The sequence below is a fragment of the Festucalex cinctus genome, chromosome 14, assembly GCF_051991245.1.
Source record: "Festucalex cinctus isolate MCC-2025b chromosome 14, RoL_Fcin_1.0, whole genome shotgun sequence".
Classification (NCBI taxonomy): Eukaryota; Metazoa; Chordata; class Actinopteri; order Syngnathiformes; family Syngnathidae; genus Festucalex; species Festucalex cinctus.
In genome coordinates this window covers 25196572-25220169 of record NC_135424.1, presented here as the reverse complement: position 1 = coordinate 25220169, position 23598 = coordinate 25196572, and the positions used below count along the sequence as shown (strand labels likewise).

Here is a 23598-nt window from a genome sequence, read left to right as displayed (position 1 = left end):
CCCCCTAGAAGTTTTTAACAAAGCAGCCCCGGTTGTACATTTAAGCAAGAACGACGAATATTTTTAGGTGTATGAGGGAGCCCAAGTCCTACAAAAAGGTCTCTTGGACCCATATGCTAAAATGAACAGGAAGTGAGCTATGAATTTTTGAATGTCCCATTTTTTACGATTTTTGCACATTCACAGGGGGCAGACTTTTGCCCACTTCTCCTACACGTTTCATCCGACTGAGTTAAGACTTGGCCTGGACCATGTCAAGACCTGAGCCAACGACAGGGGGAAAAATTTTGACTTTTCGAAATACTATATGATGAGGGCGGGGCATCAAATTTTGTGTTTCGCAATGAAAAAGGATATGCTTGATAACTCCCCGGTACATGCTCCAAAAAATCCCAAACTTGACATGTATGTTTATCGTCAAGGCCTGAAGTTATCTCTGTGACAACATTCAGTTATATATGCAGCGCCACCTAGCCCTTGAGGAATAAAAAAAAAATACCCCACATACGGTATTTTGTACAAAAAATGTACACTCATTCTAAGTGTGATAACGAAGTCATTTCTGAATATTCTTTTAGTTTCCACCACTCAAAATGTTCACTGGCATCAGACTTATCCAAACATATATATATTTTTATTTATTTTTGATAGCCTCTATGGACATTAAAAGCAATATCGTGAATGAAGGATATGCTTAATAACTCCACGGTACATGCTCCAAAAAAAATCCCACACTTGACATGTATGCTTATAATCAAGGCCTGAAGGTATCTCTATGACAACATTCAGTTATAAATACAGCGCCACCTAGCCCTTGAGGCTTATATAAAATAAAAATAAAAATACCCCACATACGGTATTTTGTACAAAAAATGTACACTCATTCTAAGTGTGATAACTAAGTCATTTATGAATATTCTTTTAGTTTCCACCACTCAAATTGTTCACTGGCTTGACACCGATCCAAACGTATGTACGTTTCCATTTTGTTTTATTCATTTTTGATTGCCCCTTTGGACAATAAAAGTAACATTGTGCAATGAGTACAACGAGCGATGATGTGTATATACACTTTTACAAAAAATACCAATCAGGGCAACTCATTGCCTAAAAATAAAAAAGGACGCTGATTTTTGCAGGTCTTAACAACCACCAAAACCCGTTGAGCTTGACACACACTGGCAAAAAAAAATATTCTACATGTAAACGTTTATTATGCCATTTTCAAAGAAATTTTGCTTCCAATATGCCAGTACCCCAACGTGCAAGGACCCCAACGTGCAAGGACCCCAACGTGGCCCGGGCTGCGATGGCCCTTTATAGCTGCTCGCAGCTCTAGTTATTCTTCTTCTTCTTCTTCTTCTTTATTCTCCGCAAACGATCCCGATTTTGGGTACCTAAACATTCACGAAAACTCACCGAACTTTGCACACTCCTCAGGCCCGGCGAAAAATTTGATATTATGAAGTCGTCATAACAACGCGACTCTATAGCGCCCCCTAGCGTAGAAAAATAAAAACCAAGCCCGGCACGTTTGAGCTAGAGCAACGAAAATTGGCAGGCACGTGTAGCACCCCGAGACGCACAAAAAAGTCTATTGGGACCATGTAGCTAAAATGTACAGGAAGTGAGCTATGAATTTTTTAATGTCCAATTTTGGCCTATTTTGGCACATTCACTGTGGTCATGCTTTTTCCCCCTATGCAAAAATTTTTCATCCCATTGACTTCACACTTGGCATTTATCATCTCAAGACCTAAGAGAACAACTAGGCAAAACATCTTGCCTTTTTGAAATACTATATGACGGGGGCGGGGCATCAAATATTGCCTTTAAAATTTCATTTGTCCAGAAAGAGCAAATGCTTAATAACTCCCATGTTCAAGCTCCAAAAAATCTCAAACTTCTCAGGCAACGTAATAGTCACGGCCTGAAAACATCTATATGATAAAATTCAGTTATACATATAGCGCCACCTAGTGGTTACAATAAATGTCATACTTTACGTTTTTAGCTACTGTGCTGAGGTTGTTGAAGGGATCCATTTGAAAATTGGTCAGAAAAGCCTTAAGATGTTGATCATGCCCCACACCGAATATTGTAACTTTTCGCCAAAGGGCGTGGCCGCTACGGTGACGCAAAGTCTGAAGATTTTTCGTGACAATAAAAGCTGGATTAACTTGACCGAGATGATCCTATCTTCTCAAAATTTCACACATTTGATGAGAGTCCAGCCCTAAAGACATCTACTGACTTATATTTCATCTAACTGATAGCGCCACCTAGTGGCAATTTTTTTTCTTACGAATTTTCTTCTACGTTTTTCTCCAAACACGTTAACTGGACCTACCTCATATTTGCTCAGATGAGGGTTTCGGCCTTCATGATGTCACAACACGAAGTTTGTGAGTTTTCGCGAATTGCTGTGGGTGTGGCTAAGCGCTGTTCGCCAAGAAAACAACGCCAGTTTTGAGGGTCTAAACATGCACAGAAACTCATGAAACTTGGCACACACATCTGGCCTGGTAAAATGAGCAATATTTTATTGTTGATTGTGCTATTTTTACAAAAATGACTCAATAGCGCCCCCTAGAAGTTTTTAACGAAGCAGCCCCGGTTGTACGTTTAAGCAAGAACGACGAATATTTTTAGGTGTATGAGGGAGCCCAAGACCTACAAAAAAGTCTCTTGGACCCATATGCTAAAATGAACAGGAAGTGAGCTACGAATTTTTGAATGTCCCATTTTTGACAATTTTTGCACATTCACAGGGGGCAGACTTTTGCCCACTTCTCCTACACGTTTCATCTGACTGAGTTAAGACTTGACCTGGACCATGTCAAGACCTGAGCCAACGACAGGGGGAAAAATCTTGACTTTTCGAAATACTATATGATGAAGGCGGGGCATCAAAATTTGTGTTTCGCACTGAAAAAGGATATGCTTAATAACTCCCCGGTACATGCTCCAAAAAATCCCAAACTTGACATGTATGTTTATCGTCAAGGCCTGAAGCTATCTCTATGACAACATTCAGTTATATATGCAGCGCCACCTAGCCCTTGAGGCATAAAAAAAAAATACCCCACATACGGTATTTTGTACAAAAAATGTAAACTCATTATAAGTGTGATAACTAAGTCATTTATGAATATTCTTTTAGTTTCCACCACTCAAAATGTTCACTGGCATCAGACTTATCCAAACATATATATATTTTTATTTATTTTTGATAGCCTCTGTGGACATTAAAAGCAATATCGTGAATGAAGGATATGCATAATAACTCCACGGTACATGCTCCAAAAAAAATCCCACACTTGACATGTATGCTTATAATCAAGGCCTGAAGGTATCTCTATGACAACATTCAGTTATAAATACAGCGCCACCTAGCCCTTGAGGCATAATATATAAAAAAAAAAAACACACATACGGTATTTTGTACAAAAAATGTAAACTCATTCTAAGTGTGATAACTAAGTCATTTATGAATATTCTTTTAGTTTCCACCACTCAAATTGTTAACTGGCTTCACACCGATCCAAACGTATGTACGTTTCCATTTTGTTTTATTCATTTTTGATTGCCCCTTTGGACAATAAAAGTAACATTGTGCAATGAGTACAACGAGCGATGATGTATATATACACTTTTACAAAAAATACCAATCAGGGCAACTCGTTGCCTAAAAATAAATAAGGACGCTGATTTTTGCAGGTCTTAACAATCACCAAAACCCGTTGAGCTTGACACACACTGGCAAAAAAAATATTCTACATGTAAACGTTTATTATGCCATTTTCAAAGAAATTTTGCTTCCAATATGCCAGTACCCCAACGTGCCAGTACCCTAACGTGCAAGTACCCCAACGTGTAAGGACCCCAACGTGGCCTGGGCTGCGAGGGCCCTTTATAGCTGCTCGCAGCTCTAGTTATTCTTCTTCTTCTTCTTCTTTATTCTCCGCAAACAATCGCGATTTTGGGAACCTAAATATTCACGAAAACTCACCGAACTTTGCACACTCCTCAGGTCCGGCGAAAAATTTGATATTATGAAGTCGTTATAACAACGCGACTCTATAGCGCTCCCTAGCATAGAAAAATAAAAACCAAGCCCGGCACGTTTGAGCTAGAGCAACGAAAATTGGCAGGCACGTGTAGCACCCCGAGACGCACAAAAAAGTCTATTGGGACCATGTAGCTAAAATGTACAGGAAGTGAGCTATGAATTTTTTAATGTCCAATTTTGGCCTATTTTGGCACATTCACTGTGGTCATGCTTTTTCCCCCTATGCAAACATTTTCCATCCCATTGACTTCAAACTTGGTATTTATCATCTCAAGACCTAAGAGAAAAGCTGGGCAAAAAGTCTTGCCTTTTCGAAATACTATATGACGGGGGCGGGGCATCAAATATTGCCTTTAAAATTTCATTTGTCCAGAAAGAGCAAATGCTGAATAACTCCCATGTACAAGCTCCAAAAAATCTCAAACTTCTCAGGCAACGTAATAGTCACGGCCTGAAATCATCTATGTGACAAAATTCAGTTATACATATAGCGCCACCTAGTGGTTACAATAAATGTCATACTTTACGTTTTTAGCTACTGTGCTGAGCTCGTTGAAGGGATCCAGTTGAAAATTGGTCAGAAAAGCCTTAAGATGTTGATGACGCCCCACACCGAATATTGTAACTTTTCGCCAAAGGGCGTGGCCGCTACGGTGACGCAAAGTCTGAAGATTTTTCGTGACAATAAAAGCTGCATTAACTTGACCGAGATGATCCTATCTTCTCAAAATTTCACACATTTGATGAGAGTCCAGCTCTAAAGACATCTACTAACTTACATTTCATCTAACTGATAGCGCCACCTAGTGGCAATTTTTTTTCTTACGAATTTTCTTCTACGTTTTTCTCCAAACACGTTAACTGGACCTCCCTCATATTTGCTCAGATGAGGGTTTCGGCCTTCATGATGTCACAACACGAAGTTTGTGAGTTTTCGCGAATTGCTGTGGGCGTGGCTAAGCGCTGTTCGCCAAGAAAACAACGCCAATTTTGAGGGCCTAAACTGGCACAGAAACACACGAAACTTGGCACACACATCTGGCCTGGTAAAATGAGCAATATTTTATTGTTGATTGTGCTATTTTTCCAAAAATGACTCAATAGCGCCCCCTCGAAATTTTTAACGAAGCAGCCCCGGTTGTACGTTTAAGCAAGAACGACGAATATTTTCAGGTGTATGAGGGAGCCCAAGACCTACAAAAAAGTCTCTTGTACCCATATGCTAAAATGAACAGGAAGTGAGCTACGAATTTTTGAATGTCCCATTTTTGACGATTTTTGCACATTCACAGGGGGCAGACTTTTGCCCACCTCTCCTACACGTTTCATCCGACTGAGTTAAGACTTGGCCTGGACCATGTCAAGACCTGAGCCAACGACAGGGGGAAAAATTTTGACTTTTCGAAATACTATATGATGAGGGTGGGGCATAAAAATTTGTGTTTCGCAATGAAAAAGGATATGCTTGATAACTCCCCGGTACATGCTCCAAAAAATCCCAAACTTGACATGTATGTTTATAGTCAAGGCCTGAAGTTATCTCTATGACAACATTCAGTTATATATGCAGCGCCACCTAGCCCTTGAGGCATGAAAAAAAAATACCCCACATACGGTATTTTGTACAAAAAATGTAAACTCATTCTAAGTGTGATAACGAAGTCATTTATGAATATTCTTTTAGTTTCCACCACTCAAAATGTTCACTGGCATCAGACTTATCCAAACATATATATATTTTTATTTATTTTTGATAGCCTCTATGGACATTAAAAGCAATATCGTGAATGAAGGATATGCTTAATAACTCCCCGGTGCATGCTTCAAAAAATCCCAAACTTGACATGTATATTTATAATCAAGGCGTGAAGGTATCTCTATGACAAAATTCAGTTATAAATACAGCGCCACCTAGTCCTTGAGGCATAAAAAAAACAAAACAAAAAAACACTTACGGTATTTTGAACAAAAATTGTGAACTCATTATAAGTGTAATAACTAAGTCATTTATGAATATTCTTTTACTTTTTCCACTACTCAAGATGTTCACTGGTATCAGACCGATCCAAACATATGTACTTTTTTATTTTGTTTTATTTATTTTTGATAGCCTCTATGGACAATAAAAGCAACATCGTGCAATGAGTACGAGCGATGACGGGTATATATACTTTTACAAAAAATACCAATCAGGTCACCTCATTCCCTAAAAATAAAAAAGGACGCTGATTTTTGAAGATCTTAACAATCACCAAAACCCATTGAGCTTGACACACACATTACACCTGGCAAAAAAAAATCCACATGTAAAGGTTTATCATGCCATGTTAAAAGAAATTTTGCTCCTAATGTGCCAGTACCCCAATGTGCGAGTACCCCCACGTGCAAGTACCCCAACGTGCAAATACCCCAATGTGGCCCCGGCTGCGAGGGCCCTTTATAGCTGCTAGCTAGCTAGTTTTTTTTGTTTTTTGTTTTTTTAACAATCTTTATTCAAAGCTACTCTATGTAGGATTTCCCCAAAAAATATCTTAGTAATAGCCTTTTTATTTGACCATTTATGACTGAAACATATTCTAATTAGTAGATCAACATCTTCGCTGTTCACAATGGGTACTCCTACAAGCCTCTGGCCAATATTATTTAGGAAGCGTCCGGTCCGAATCCTTCGAATTCCCCACCCTCTGTCTGCGGGATGTGACGTTATTCGCGTCATCGTCAGTTGTTTCCTGTTGCGCGAAGATGGAACGAGTACAGATTTTCGCTGCCCCAGACACCCGCTGTTACTCCGCGGAAGGCTGCTCAAAAAAAAAAAATTGAAAACAATGTCAAGTGCCAAGAAAAGAAAAAAAAATCAAAACTTGATAGTGACCGACGTCGGGCAAGACCGAAAGTGAACATTGGTTTGACATTTCAGCGGTTGAGATCGGAGAGTTGAGATCGGACTTGGATTAGAAAAGTGATTCACAGCTGGCTTTCTTTCGACTCGAAAAGGTAAGAAGCGAGTATCTTGACATTTAGAAGAAAATGTGTTGTTTTCAAATAGCAGTAACCTCAAGATCGATCACTTCTCGGTCGTAACTATTGGGGTGAAAGTGAGGTGGACGGCAACATTTAGCGTGAAAGGGGCGGCAAAGTTGAATGTAATAGAACAGAATGACTTTATGAAGAACAGACGTTCCATTCCGCGGCGTTTCAATCAGGCTAAATGTCGCCTTATTTTCCTACGTGAAAACAGCCTATCGTAGCTACATTATGCTAACGGAATGTGAACGGTACTACTGAATGGCGATAACATTCACGGCCATATCACACTAAGTAGTGAATGGGTCTATATGTTTTTCACAATCGTCAATTTCCATAAATGAGAGTCCACCTTTCGGCTCATGCACAATGACGCTAGCCTGGGGGCGACATACACTAATAATGACTAGAATCAGGTTGACGCCCGTCGGGCGGGGTGACTACAATATGTAACTGCATATTGACGTCGGACTGAGGTCCAATTAATTGACGTAATTTGCACATCGTTTTGGAGTACAGCACAGGACTGGACTTCGACCGACTAAAGCAATATGATCTGCACGTCCCGTGGACATCAATTGTGTAGTGGGGATCGAGAGTCTCATTCCGTGAAGTGGCCAGCTTTGTATAACATTATAAAACTTCTTACCTCTGAAAACATAGTTTAATTGGATATGAAGAGCCCAGTCTTCAGTATTGAGGTCGTGCACGTACGAGTGCGCGCAGCGTGTACGAGCGTGCAATTTGTTTTCGGCCACAGGTGGCAGTAGAGATTTGAAATTTTAAATCTTACATATAGCTGCTTTAACATTTTAAACATGAATAACATTCTCCTCAAACAAAATTAAAGAACAAAAAACAACAACAAGAAAAAAAAGACAAAAAAGCAAAACAAAAGCAGAAACAAGCCCGTGTTAATGTCAGATTATGCTATGATCCATTCGAAATAAGTTTTTCCCTGAATGTCAGCCATTTCCCCCAATTCTTGTAAAAGAGATTTTCCTTCAGTCTCAGTCTGTATGTAAGGCGGTCCATGTCCAGTATGTCATCCACGATTATCAGCCATTGCTTAAAAGATGGCGCTTCAGTCTTAAGCCAATTCTTTGTAATGGCCTTTTTGCCAGCCATCAGGAGTATATTAACAAAATATTGATCATCCTTGTGCACAGCCTCTATATCAGGGGTGTCAAACTCATATTAGCTCAGGGGCCACATGGAGAAAAATATATTCGCAAGTGGGCCGGATCGGTAAAATTGTACATAATTTTTAAAACATTGCCGTCAATTACATGCAGAGTTTCGCTATTTGTGGGCCAGCCCTAAATTGTGGGGCGCATCTGTACAAATATTGTCCCAAAATTTTTTTGCAGAAACCTCTATATTGTTCACTGATTGTGTGCCGGGTGCCGTTACTGAAGTTATACGGACGCTAATACTTGTCATATGAGTAGTTGAATGTGTGTCTTATTCAGCACGTTTGTGTTTGAATCATGTTTTTATTTTTTAAACAAACTAACTTTAAATTGTGCTTAAAATAACGACATTCAGAGCAATTCCATGTACAAGTTGCATTGCTCAACTGAGACTTACTTGTGTAATTATGAATTTATAAGCTTTGATTGTGGCCGGCTGATTAATTGGGCCTACATTTATTTATGTATTACACTTAATACAACCATCTCACGGGCCGGATTAAACCCCATTGCGGGCCTGATCCGGCCCCCGGGCCTTATGTTTGACACCCCTGCTCTATATCCTCTAATATCCCAAGTACAAAACCAAGCAAGACCTTGGAACAGGATACCCCAAAGCATCACAGAGAGCTGAGTGAATGCTCCCTCAAAAGGGTCGGTTATAGGCGCATTCCCAGAAAATGTGTGTATGATTTCGATCTGTATATGCACATTGTCTCCAACAAATCTGCTGGGTTTTCGTTTGTTTACTTTTAATGTTGGGTGTGATAAAATAACGCATTAAATTTTTCCAATTGAATTCTTTCCATTGAGGAGATTGTACTGTCGAATTGTGTATTTTCCACACATCATGCCACATTCCCTCTGAGACCATCTCACCCAGCTCTCTTTCCCATTTAGTTTTTACATACAGTGTAGACCCCAATTTAGAATCCATCAAACAACTATACAGAGATGACACAGTTTTCGGCACACCGCCTCCATAGGCTCTTGAGGGTAATTTTATAACAGGGTGTATTTTATCCTCACATGTCTTAATATCTTTTATATAATAATCCCTCATTTGCAAATATCTAAAGAAGTCCCGATTATTCAAGTTGTATGTATCTCTTAGCTCCTGAAAGCTTAATACGTCTCCTTTTTTAACAATGGTACACATAGCTGTAATTCCTCTGTCTGCCCAAATTTTAAACCCACCATCCAATATACTTGGTTTGAATTTAGTATCGAATGAAATCCATTTTAACAAACCAATTTCCTTTCCTATTTTTAATTGTTTCACCATAGAGTACCATACCTCCAGTGTATATGTTACCACGGGATTAATATTAGGATTGTCTTTCAAATATGCAAGTGTCTCTGTTTGTCCCACGTATGTTTGTATTGGATATTCGAGTGGAAGAACTTCAATATGTTTCCATTTGGCTACATATCCCACATCACACCAACAGATCAAATGATGCAATTGTGTGGCATAATAATATTGTTGTAAATTAGGCAGTGCCCAGCCCCCTTTGTCTTTGCTCAGTTGTAGTGTCGTGTATCTGATTCTTGGACGTTTACCTTCCCATATAAATTGAGACAAACACCAATCCCATTTTAGGAATTGGTCCTTTGGAATATTCACAGGAAGAGCTAGAAATAAATATAACAACATATAAGATGTTCATTTTTACTGCATTTATTCTATCAACTAATCCCATTGGATAAGTAAGCCATCTTTCCATATCTTCCATTATGGTTTTGTCAATGTGACTATGATTAGATTCATATAATTTAAAAGGATCTTTAGTTATATTTATGCCCAGATACTTAATTAATTTAACGTCCCATTTAATTTGCCATTCCTTTAATTCCTGTGTCGGTGTACAGTTAAAAATAATTACTTGTGTTTTAGGTATATTCACTTTGTAACCCGAATACAGGCCAAATCTATCCAGAATTTGTTTTAGGCTGGAAAATGAATTCTGTGGGATTTTTTAAATAAATCATAATATCATCTGCAAAAAGACTAATTATATGTTTTTGGTTATTAAATTCTACCCCTTCTATTCTAATATCATGTCTTAATCATCTCAGCCAATGGTTCAATATATAAAGCAAACAGCGTGGGCCTCAAACAGCAATCCTGTCTGGTTCCTCGTTCTAATGTGAATCGTCCAGATAGGGAACCATTTACCTTTACTCAAGCTGTGGGTTTATGATATAAAGATCTAATGCACTGAATCGATTTGTCATTAAATCCAAATTTCTCCAAAGTTAAGTATAGAAATTCCCAGTTGAATCTATCAAACACTTTTCTGCATCTAAACTGATCAAAGCAGCTGGAATTGTATCTTTCCGTATTTTATGAACAATATGTATTGTTCTTCTGACATTATCTTGTGTTTGTCTACTTCTTACAAACCCACTCTGGTCCTCATCTATTAAATCTGGTACAAACGTTTGGAGTCTGGTCGATATAATTGAAGTATATATTTTATAATCTACGTTTAATACTGATATTGGTCTGTAATTCTGGCAATGTTCCTTGTTTTTCAATGGTTTTAGGATCACTGTAATAATTGCTTCCGTCCAGGATGGGGGGATTTTGCCCTGAGACATAATCCAGTTAAAGGTAGTGTAAAGTAAAGGTGTTATTTCTTCAATAAACATCTTATACCATTCGGATGAAAATCCATCGCTCCCTGGTGCCCTGTTTGGCTTCAATTTTCCAATTGCTTTTCGAATATCTTCAATTGTTATTACTGCTGTTATTTTCTCATTTTGTGTCGTACCAATAGAAGGTAAATCCAGGGGCTCGAGAAAAGTTTTAATATCAGTCTGGTCTGAGGGGGATGTCTGAGAGTAAAGATCCTTATAATAATTTCTACAAATATTTTCAATTTCTTTTGGCTCATATTTTGGTTGACTTGTTTTGGGATCATGTATCTTATTAATGGTATTTACTGCTTGTAGCTTTTGCAAACGTCTTGCTAATAATAATAGTTGCTTTAGGACCTGATTCGTAATATGTTTGCTTCAAATATCTTGCTTTAGTTTCTGTTTCATGTTGAATAAGATCATAAATCTTTTCTTCTTCCTTTCATCTGTTGTTTGATTTTTGGGTCAACTTTACTTTTCTATTTATGTTTCTGCTCCAAGGTTTGTAATTCTGCAATACGGTTTTTGTATTGCTTATTTTTTTCTTTTTTGAGATTGCTTGTAATTGCGATTAATTTCCCACGTAAAACTGCTTTTAAAGCATCCCACAATATAGTTGGATCTGTTTCACCATTGTCATTTTCTTTTAAGTATGTCTTTATAGACATTCTAATTTGTTCAGTGACTGACTTGTTGTTTAATATTTCCACATTCAACCTCCATATTGTATCTCTCCTTCTACAGTCCAGTCCTATCTTCAAGTAGACAGCATTGTGAATAGACACATCTGCCACTCCAATCCTACATTCTCTAATTTTATCCCTGTCCTCCTTCTGCATAAAGAAAAAAATCAATTCTAGAATAAGTGGAATATGTTGCTGAATAATGAGTAAAATCTCTTTGCAATGGATTCAGATCCCTCCACACATAAAAAAAAACATGTCATCCCATGTAGTCTTCACAAGTTTTGTGATCGACTTCTTATTTCTCTTATAGCTGGTCGTATCCAAGTCGTAATCCATCACAACATTGAAATCACCTCCACATATGCATATGCCTTCTGTTTCCAGAGCTATAATATCAAATTTAAAAAAGCCTTTAGTACTCTCTGGAGGTGCATATATGTTCACTAGAGTTATTATTGTTTGGTTTATCTTCCCTTTCACAATAATATAAGTACCTTCTTTATCCTTTATTTCTGAAGTTCAAATTTGACCATATTCGATATCAATATCGCCACTCCTCTTTTACGGGTATTAGAGTGCGAACTATAATATGTGTTTTTGAATCCAAACCTCTTCAATTTCTCATGTTCTGTTTTCGACAAATGAGTTTCTTGTATGAAATTTATGTGTCTTTTCCTTCTTAAGTTTGACCATTATCCTAGCCCTTTTGACTGGGTTTCCCAAGCCATTGACATTCAAGGAAAGTAATTTAACTTCTTCTTGGTGAGAGACCATAAACATTTTCAATGATGTACATCATAAAAATCTTTCTCAGGCTTTCTGCTAATACAACATAAACATATACAACTGTTGATCCAACATGAACATACAAAACTGTTGATCCAACATAAACATCTAAAACTAAATAAAAAAGAAAATATAGCGACCTCCATAAAGAGAAGCCAGCAACCCACCACCCATACTGGCCCTCTTTCTGTTTTGAGGGGGAAAATCTCCCATAAAGAGAGGGCCCCCTTCCAGTAATGAGAATTAACCCGTTCAGGATTAATATACTCTTACCAGTCATTAAGACGTTTCAGTCTTCTATCAGCCAACTGTGTAATTCTACACCCCACCAAGACCACATTCATGTTACCTTCATTCAGCGAGTCACCGTTCACCATGCTTTCCAACTCAGGCTGACATTGATGAAGTTTGTCCTGTCTTATTCCCCCGGAGCTGATATTCTGCAATCCTCCTCGCGTTCTTCTGATAGCCTCCTCCGTGCGCCTGCTCCCGGTGTTCTTCCACGTCACGGACCCGGTCGTTTGGAGCCTCCTCGTGACGGCAGCCTCCCCGCCGCGTCCGCAGGCAGCCGCCGCGTTGTCCACCTCATATCCTCTTTCCATCAGGTCGCTGGTTGCCTCCTCCGCGCTGCCATACGTTTTCACGCCACTGGTCCAATGGATGCACATCTTGTTGAGAGGAGTCTGGAATCGGATGCCTTCTTTCTTTAAGACTTTCTTGACATTAACATATGCTTTGCGCTGTTGTAGCATCCTCTCAGAATAATCATGATCAAAATAAATCCGGTGATCGTCGTGACAACTTTCTTCTCCCACGCCTTTTTCAAAATCATCTCTTTCACCGTGAACTGCTGAAAAAAAGACGACAATCGATCTGGGCTGGCGGCCGGGTTTCGGCTTCGGGCCAAGCGCTCGATGTGCACGCTGAATTTGTAGATCAAACTCAAGCGAAAATTCTTCACGGAGCCACTTATCCACAAACTGTGCCATCGAAGCATTTTTGGACTCTACTTCCTCTTGCATGCCATAAATCCGTAAGTTGTTCCGTCTTGAACGCGATTCCAAGTCATCCAATTTGTCTATGAGTTTTTGTTGTCCTTGTATGACTTCTTGCAACGCAGAGTTAGCTTCGTGGCTCCACGACTCGATTTCCTCGGTGCGCTCGAGACCGGCCTTGATCTCCTCATTTTGTTGTCCGATGTCCGTATTTATTTTGCAAATTTCTGTTCAATGTCTTCCTTGAATTCTGATAGTTCAGTTCTCATTTGAGCTGTCATTTCGTCTCTATGGGCTTTCAGATCCATTTTCATGCCGTTGCGCAAGTCTTGAATTTGTTGGCTAATACAGTCCAGGCTACTCTGAAATGCCTCCATGCTCGCTTCCAGTGGTAGCTTGCTATCGTTGTTTGTGTTTATCCTTTCTTTTCCTTGGTCTTTTCTGGGGCCCTTTTGCTCTTCGTTTTTGTTGAAACTCCACTCATCACCACATGAATATTTGTCGTGCTTAAGTCGAGTTTTTAATCGCTGGCCTGCGGGAGTTCCTACTTCACACGTCCATACTGCTCGACCGTCCCACCGGAAGTCCTGTTTGTTTGTTTTTTAATGTAATGACAGAATTCTGTCATGGTATATAATACCTGCATAAATTCAGTATGCCCACTCACAATTTTGCACATCAGTGTGTCCATTTTTCTCACAAAATCCACATATTGATGTGAAACCACTCATTTCAAGCCTTGTAAAACAGTTCTGTGTATCCAGGTTCATGTCAAGATGGCTGATGAGGCAGTATGTGTTGGCCCCGCTCCTACCAGTCAGAGCTACCTCAACATGGATGCAATTATGGATGCTGTCAGAAACACTAAATCCCAAGCTGTAAGTCTATTATGAATTACATAATTAACATTTATGGCTCTTTTTAAATGAGAAATGGTACGGGTGTACTTACTTACATCCATAAAATATTGTTTTATTTTCAGTGCTTTCTTTGAGCACTGATGTGATACAAGCTATTAAATTATACTGCAGTGTATAGTAATAGTAGGCTACTGAGCACAACAGGATGTACTGGATTATTAACTTTCATTTCTGTTTTGAGAAGAAAAAAGAAATAACAGCTTATATAGCTGATGATAAAGGGTGAAACAGGGCTCGACAGTGCAAGCATTTCACTCGCAAATGCGGGCAGCTTTCAAGTACGTGCTGGTGAAAAAAAATAACGCAAGTGCATTAATGCTTTCTCTGCACTATGTTTAAAACGTACGTTCGAAAGTCGCCGTGTCCTCCGCTGGCTCTCCCGCAGCAATGAGAGCACACCACTGCGGACCGACTCAAGCAAAGAGTATTTGAGTGAAACATGACCCGCTGCAATGTGATTGGCTGGCTGCTTACTGCTCCGCACAGCATACGCGTACATGCGTACCGCGCAGACTACAATTTACATACAAACATATATATGGCGCTTTTGCACAGGACCGGTTCCACACCGAAGCGGCATTTTTTGTCCCTGGATGTCTCCACTCTTTTGGGGCCGAGCGGTTCCGTTGTAAATGCTGTTTAGAACCCTTTCAGCACTGGTTCTGCAGTGCCGGTCGTCGGGAGACGAGGGGGGGTACGTTTGCGCCGTCGCCGTCCATGTTTCACACGTACCTTTTATGCCAACACACAGAGTGTGTTGCAAACTGCCGTGAGATGTAGGCGGACAGAGTAAAAAAAATGACTCAATTTTGGTTGGTCTGATTGGTTGTTTGAATTTGGAGGTGTGTTGCACAGCCGTCATTAGCCGAACTGCGAGCCTACACCTCTTTTACTGCAAGCGTACACGTACACTCGTACAGTATTTACAATATTTATTAGATTTGATTATGTCCTCATTGGTTGCAATATTTTAAAATGGAGGAAAAGCGAATGGATAGGAGGACAGAGGTACAGGCTCTTTTAAACATTTGGGGGACGAAGACATCAGCGCGACTTTGAATCAGCGTCACCCAAGCCACCATGCACGTTATTACTGCCAAGCTTGGTGAGGTGAACAACTAAAATATTCACACGACCCTCAAAAAATCTGCAAAGATAAAACGCTCATGGATCAGTACAGCGGAAGCCGCAGTGGAAATGACTGCAGAGTGAATGGGACGGCCAGTTCGACGCCACTTTTCATGGACACCGGAGCAATACTGGAGTCACCGCGACACAGATAACGAAGGTAAACACGACAATAATATTACAGAAATATTTGTAATATTGTCATTTAGTTCGCACCCTCGTGTAGCGCTTGGCAGCAGCTTAATTATGTAACTGTCATTTTCTATAAGTCAGTAGTTATTTATTTTGCTGCGACCGGCAAATCTCCTGCGAGCGTTATTTTGCCGTGAACACTCGGAATGAAAATTCTTGGCCTGCCGTGAATACCACGATTGCTTATAGACATTTACAAGTAGGGGTGTTAAAAAAAATAGATTCTGCAATATATCGCGATACTACAGCATGCAATTCTCGAATCGATTCAATAAGCAGCCGAATCAAATTTTTTAACATCCATTTTTGATGGAAAAATATTCAACAAAGCGTCTAACTTTCACACCTTAAGCATGGAAGAATGTTATATTAATACAATATTAAGCCTTAATATTTTATTTCAACTCTGTTCAAACGTGAAAAATGTTACAACCTGTTTGTTAAATACAGTGGCTTACAGTTATAAGACTGAAGTTTCAGATCAATAAATAATAAGTTTTCATACAAATCTAACAGTGTACATGTATAAGTTTACTGAATGATATTTTCTAAATCTGAGTAAAAAAATCGCAACAATCCACTTGTAAATTCATATCGGGATTAATCGGTATCGAATCGAATCGTGACCTATGAATCGTGATACGGATCGAATTGTCAGGTACTAGGCAATTCACACCCCTATTTACAAGTCTATATGAATAACACAAATGTGCACGACCAGTTAGCTGCGGCGTCGTTTTGTCGAGTCAAACACATTTCACCGGGAGTTAGCTTAGCGCTTAGTACCGCAAAATCACGGCAACGTCGTAACGAAAGGCAAACCATTTCCACTCACCGTGACATAACACTCGATGGTGAATTGCCGGTCAAAAACACGGCTCGTATCGCAAAGTCACGTCATCTTGGTCGCGAAAGAAGAGCTTATTCCACTCGGCGTGAAAAATAAAAAATAAAAATCCCCTCGGCGTGACAAAATAACACCCGGTGATTAGTTGCGCGTCACGGCAAAAACAAACAACCACCATCGCCCGTGTTTTAATGACCATACCACACTGAAATTGAAGGGAAGGGCTGGACGAAGTTGACAATCACCGTGTGTGCATGTGCGTACGTGTACATACTACATTGTGAGGACCAAAATATGTCTTTATCCTACAGAATGAGGACATTTTTGTGAAGTGAGGACATTTTGGCTGGTCCTCACTTTGCAAGACCTCTTTTTGAAGGTCAAGACTTGGTTTTAGAGTTTAGGTTTGAATTGGGTTGTGGTTGGGGTTGGTGTACGTGTTAGTCAATCATTTTTGATGGTTGGGGTTAGGGTAAGGGTCTAGGAAATGCATTATGTCAATGGATGTCCTCACAAAGATGTGTGCTTATAATCAGGTGCGCCTTATAGTCCATAAATTACGGTATTTAAAGCCCATATATGAGGGATGATGATAAATGTTGGTCTGACTCACCTGTTTCCTGGCCACACAGACATCTGCTTCGGTGACATTTACTCTAATGCAAAGCATGATGTAAGAATTTCAATGGCATCTGGTTTCTGGTGAACAACTTAATATCCGAGCTTAAACAATTCTTCTTTTCAAATCCAGTCTTGGAGAAACATGCAGTCATGTTACATAGCATTGTAGCACCTTTAATGCAGATGACAGGATATGACTTAGAACTAGGCTACTGTGTACACAAGTGATGCTGGCAGGTATCAAAACACAGATGGAAAATTTAATATTTATTCGGATAAGATGAACAAGATGTGGACACTCAAGTATAAAACTAGACACAAAAATTACACATTTTGTCTAATTTCTAGGAATCTATAACACAATTCTGACACTCGTTGCTTTTTGATCCTGCGTTCGTAACACTTGACAGCTTTTTCTTTAGCCTTCAGGCAGCCTTCGTGCTTTGGAACACCTGAATAAGACCGTGAAAAAAATGACTGAGCGGATTTTATACTGCACAAACTCAATTAATTTATTTTTTAAAATCCTCTTCAAATAACAAATGTATAGTTACAAGTACTTTACCGGTAATAAAGTGAGCCTCACAAACCCTGTCAGCATCAGCCGGAATCCAGGCTTTGAGCATCAAGTTGTACCCTCCTGATTGCTTGCAGCCATTTCTGTCTTTTTTTCTGGGCCCCATTTGGTGAGAATGCGATCAAACATATATCTTATTATTATTGCGCTTCACAAGCAAATTAGGTTCCCCTTCATCTGACAATTAGCATATATTTTAAACATAGAAGGCCAAAACATCCCTAATGAAAATTAAATTGCACTTATAAACTAGCCACTAGAGGGTGCTAGAACTGCACAAATGGAAATCAACCTTTTGGTCTTCCTGTCGACCTTTTTAACAGATGTGTTCCTTTTAAATATTGTGAACATGACGATGACGATATTGTGGCAGTTTTAATATATCACGATATCACGATATTGCCCTTATCGTGACATCCCTAATATCTACAGGGTATTTATATATTTTTTTCCTTTGTCTAGGTACACCCAGGATATGGCTTTCTTTCAGAAAACAAAGAGTTTGCAAAGAGACTAGTAAGTAAAATCCTCATTCATACTTAACCATTCAGACAGGAGTGCATATTCTTCCATCAAGTGTATTTTGATTGTTGTGTACCCAACTTTCAGGCCCGTTACGCGCGTATGCAACACTGATAAATAAGTGAGGCACCTGCATTTGTTTTACTGTATGTATCACAAGACCTAAATTGAACTGACTACAGTATTCCTTCATGGCCAGGACTGATGTGCTTTCTCAAGACAGCCCCACAAACGCACAGCAACTAAAGGAGGCAGCAGTGAAGTCCTGAGAAACTTTTTCTAGTGAGGAAGCACCAAATTTGGTGATGCCCCTCGACTCCAAACATCAGGCAGTAGCTGACTGCAACAGAGTTTCACCCAAGAATTAACCACAAAAAAAAAAAAAAAAGACTGTCACGTCAATTGTCCAACTTGGAAAAATAGAAACTGGCACTGTCTGTCATGACTCGAGTCATGCAGGAGTAATGATTGGGTCTTGTCTCATGTCTGGGGTCACGCCTGGGTTAAGTTTGAATAGAGATCATGACCGTGCACCAGATTTTACGATCCGTTACGTGTCTGTTTTGGTATTGATGTAACTGAATCCAGTTTCAACTAGTTTAGGCTATATGATGTCTGCGCCTTTAGGATCCAAACCTCTCAGCACACAACACTGTCCAAATACTTCTGTATATTTTTTGTTTTGTTTTGTTTTTTAACTCAGGATGACCACCAACCAATAAATCAGCCTAAAATGTACTGTTGAACATTTTTCCCCTTTAACTGTGTAACTAATGTGGTTTTATGATGCATTTTCTAGGCAAAGGAGCGTGTGACATTTATTGGCCCGGACACTCATGCAATTCAAGCCATGGGGGATAAAATTGAGAGCAAACTAATTGCTAAGGCTGCAAAGGTTAACACTATTCCAGGATTTGATGGCGTGGTCAAGGTATGAGAACGGAACGGATTGCATAAAACATCTTCTTGTTATGTTTGACTGATAATAATTATTTGAAGGGTATTTATTTATATTCCTTGTCAATGCTATATTTGTGATTATATATATTTGTTTTACAATACAGCTGTCAGTTGCCAGCCATTTATTTTCTATAACCAAACTATGTTGTAGACTCCAAAGGAAGCTGTTGAAATCGCACAAAACATTGGTAAGTCACTTGTCACTTGTGTCCAGTTAGATTTTGCATCCAAACAAAGAATGCTATTGACCAATTTTACCTTTATTCCGATGATAAGGACAGAATGTGTTCATTTTCTGCATACACAGACGGCTTGAGCTGGTACAATAACTGTCAGTTTTTAGTTTAGTTTTTTTTTTTTTTTTCAATTTGTGTGCATTCATTAGTGATGTTTGAAAGATTTGTAGGCTCATATTTTCTTAACATTTTACTAGGGGTGATTATTAGGTTCATTGAGGTTTGTTTAATTGTTTAATTATCACTGATTGTCACATCCACCGAAGTGGGGTGAAATTTGTTCTCCGCATTTAACCCATCCCCTGGGGGAGCGGTGAGCAGCAGCAGGGGCCGCGCTCGGGAATCATTTTTGGTGATGTAACCCCCCAATTCCAACCCTTAATGCTGAGTGTCAAGCAGAGAGGTAATTGGGTCCCATTTTTATAGTCTTTGGTAGGACCCGGCCAGGGGATTGCACCCTCAACCTCCCAGTTTCAGGGTGGACACTCTACCACTAGACCACTGAGCTTGACACGTGATGATTAGATTATGGTTCATAAATGTTGAAAAACGATGATTTTCCATAATAATTTAATGACAGAAACACGATTAATATATGTTCAAAAACTATTATTTTCCATAACTCTTTAACCGCCAAAAACGTTTAATAACGATTAGTAAAATCACGATGTATGCCGTCATAAACGTTAAATGATGTCAACTACGTTTTTTTTGTTTTGTTTTGTTTTTTTATCAATGGGCAGTTCACCCTCTAAGTGCAGCACGCGCTGCCTGGTCAATGAGTTGTGGAATCAAAAACACTCACTATCTATGGCCAGCAGATGGCAGAGTTGTATCTCTTTTAAATGGGCTCATTGCGTATGAAACATGATGAAATCTGATGAAATTGAACGTTTTCAAGGATGATGTAAATGATCAAAGCCTTTGTCATATTAAAAGTTTTTTTTTTTTTGATAACGTGTGGCAGTAAAAGAGATAATAATTTAACGATGGAACACTACCGCTGCTAAAAGTACAGAAATCTGTAAAAACACAAAGTAATTTGGTTAAAAGAAGTCTTATTTATTTCTAAAGGCACGTTATGTTTAATATTTTCCAGAACATGTGGAATTCATTCCACCAGAGTAAATCTTATTTTATTGTAAATTAAAGAAATCAATTTTTGAAAAGTACTGCCTTTGAAACAATTGTTTTTGCACCTTCTTGTGAAAAGGAGCAGCTTAAGGGCTGCATTGTGTTGTATGGGCATCGTTTCCATCATTCCTGTTGGATCATTTGGTGATTGGAAATAAAAAAACTAATGCACATGAATTTGTTTGGCTACTTTAATTAATGAATACTGACAAATATACCTTAAAAGTACGAAGTAACCACAAAGTAAGAAAAAAAATCATGGAAAAAAGATGCATTGAAAATTATGATAAACATGATGATCATTAGTAACGTGATAATCGTTCCATAATTGAATCGTATCGCCCTTAATCCGAATCGAATCGTGGGTTGCCTTAGATGGCACACCCGTACATTTTACATTTCGGCAATAATTATTATTTGTTTTGTGTGTCATTATTTTTGTTACTGCTAGGCTATCCGGTCATGATAAAAGCATCTGCTGGCGGAGGAGGCAAAGGAATGAGAGTTGCATGGAATGATGACGAAACAAGGTATGTCTCTATGATTTATAGAGCCTTTACCTACACATAGGCCCCCGGGGCTAACCATAAAATATAGCCCCCCCAAACCCTAACCGAGATGCTCTGCTTAGTTTTCACCATTGGCAAACAAATCAGCACACACGTGTGTGGGGTGCACATGCCACCCACTCAGCTTGGGGGTTGATTTCCCTCAACATTCCCTGACATTATCATAGCTCTGCCCCCTGCAATTTGCAATATCAACGCCCATCTCTTCTAAAACGCTTGTTAGTGACTGCAACGGGCTTTCACCAGTGTGCCTTAATATTGGCCAAAATTTTACAAAGCGCTCTTCAATGCGCCCATCTGCGCCCATCAATGCGAGACAAATCTTCGTATATGTCATGACTCGGGTCATGCAGGAGTAATGTTTGGGTCTTGTCTCATGTCTTGGGTCACGCCTGGGTTAAGTTTGAGTAGAGTTCATGACCGTGCGCCAGAGTTCACGACCCGTTACGTGTCTGTTTTGGTATTGTAACAGCATCCAGTTTCAACTAGTTTTATGCTTTATGTCTGGACTATGTGATGTCAGGAATCTTTTATGCTATATGATGTTTGTTAATGTCAGGGACTATCTGTAATTACTGGGTTAACAGCCAATCAGAGATTTCCATGTCAGTACTGGTACTCACATGTCTAGCCACAACCAATGAGATTGACTGACTGTCTGACGGTCTGAGAATTGTGTGGTTTGCCGGATTATTGCAAGCTGTTCCTTTGTGCGCAGCCCAAGGGGGCTTGGTGTCTCATGATTCTCGATGCATTCTCGTTGTTTTTCGTTTAGTCAAGTTATGTGAATAAAGAGTTAAAATCTTATTTGTGTCTGCGCTCTGGGATCCAACCTCTCAGCAAACAACAGTATAAATGTCATCTGATCAACATGGAAAATGTCAGGGGTTGAATCAACAGTTGAGAAATATTTAACCATTTTCACTTTACCAACAATTTCAGCAAACACTTTTTTACCCATCAGTTGACTTTCTGAAGCACATCAGACCAGTACAGACAGTCATGATAAAATTGTCTTTTTAGTTCAGAATCCACCAAACCGCGTTCAGCGGACTCGTTAATTAATAAAAGCTATCATGGCCATTTTGTGAATGTGTCTGTTTTCATTTTCATGTAATCTCTCATCTGCATGTTTGCAATCCGAAAATCCTGATGCTGATTTACCTGATTTACCTCACATGCAAAGTAAAATATGTTGCCACTATGAAGGTAATAGTACAATTCTCTTTGCACACTCTCACCATTAGTAAATGTTCGTCTAAATGCATGACTAGGGATGGGTAGATTTCACATTTGAACCGGTACAGTTACAATTCTCGGTACCTGGGAATAGGGATGTCACAATAAGGGTAATATCGTGATATCGTGATTTGATTTGATTTGATTTGATTTATTTGTTCATTTTTCCTTTCGGACAGCATTGTGACAAACAAACATTTCAACATACAATTGAAACATATGATATGTGATATTAAAACTGCCACAATATTGTCGTCGTCATATTCACAATATTTAAAAGGAACACATCTGTTAAAAAAAAAAAGTCAGGTTGATTTCCATTTGTGCAGTTCTAGCACCCTCTAGTGGCTAGTTTATTAGTGCAATTTAATTTTCATTGGGGATGTTTTGGCCTTCTATGTTTAAAATCTATGCTAATTGTCAGATGAAGGGGAACCTAATTTGCTTGTGAAGCGATCAATGTGCGCTTGCATTAGCAAGTAAGTGTCTCAATATTATTAGAGATTGTAAGTTGTTTATATGCATTCCTGTTATGTACAATATTGTGTTGTTGTTTTTTAGAATGCGCTCTTTTTTTCTTACAATATTGTGATCTTTTTTAATATCGCCAACACCACCACAATATCGTGATAATTATTGTATCGTGACGTTCATATTGTGATAATATCGTATCGTGATGTTTGGATATCGTTACATCAAGCAAGACTTAGCATTTTTTGGCATGAGTAGACATCAGACAGTTGGCTCTCTGACTTGTCCTGCGTCGAGTCCAGCGTTTGGTATCACTCGCTCATGTTGCTGGTTCCTCAGTCCTTTCCTCGCTGACATGATTGTACCTTCTTTCATATAGTTAAAGTTAACTGACAGTCTGCAGCATTTATTACTTTCAAATTATCCTCTGAAGTTTGAAGCACAACTGTATGTCCTGCACCGTCAGCATGCGTCAGCCGTCACTGGTCCCATCAGCAGGCAGTTAGATGAAACACAACGTGCAATGTTTCACAAGACGCTAGACATCTTAAGTCCGCTGGAGAATGTGCACAGCCTCTGTCATATAAATTTGACACACCGCACAAGCCTTGTTCCACATATCTAATTTGAATGAAAAAAGAAATCCTCAATTACTGTATATCAAATGAGGTTCCGAAATCAGAAAAAATAGTTATCCTCCCACTTGTCAGATTCTGTGGGCGTGTCTGCTGAATGGGCTGAAGATAGACCCAGCTTGGCTTTTTACCTGTCAATCAAATATGT

General features: G+C 39.2%; 1 protein-coding gene across 1 annotated transcript in view; it reads left to right on the top strand.

Annotated features, from left to right (window-relative positions):
- The window catches only part of pcca (propionyl-CoA carboxylase subunit alpha), a 144881-nt gene that overhangs the window by 77160 nt on the left and 44123 nt on the right, over nt 1-23598 (top strand). The window contains exons 5-9 of the mRNA XM_077495230.1: nt 14164-14277; nt 18147-18200; nt 19006-19137; nt 19318-19354; nt 20988-21066. Coding sequence (XP_077351356.1) covers nt 14164-14277; nt 18147-18200; nt 19006-19137; nt 19318-19354; nt 20988-21066 — 416 coding nt within the window. The remainder of the gene's footprint in view (nt 1-14163; nt 14278-18146; nt 18201-19005; nt 19138-19317; nt 19355-20987; nt 21067-23598) is intronic.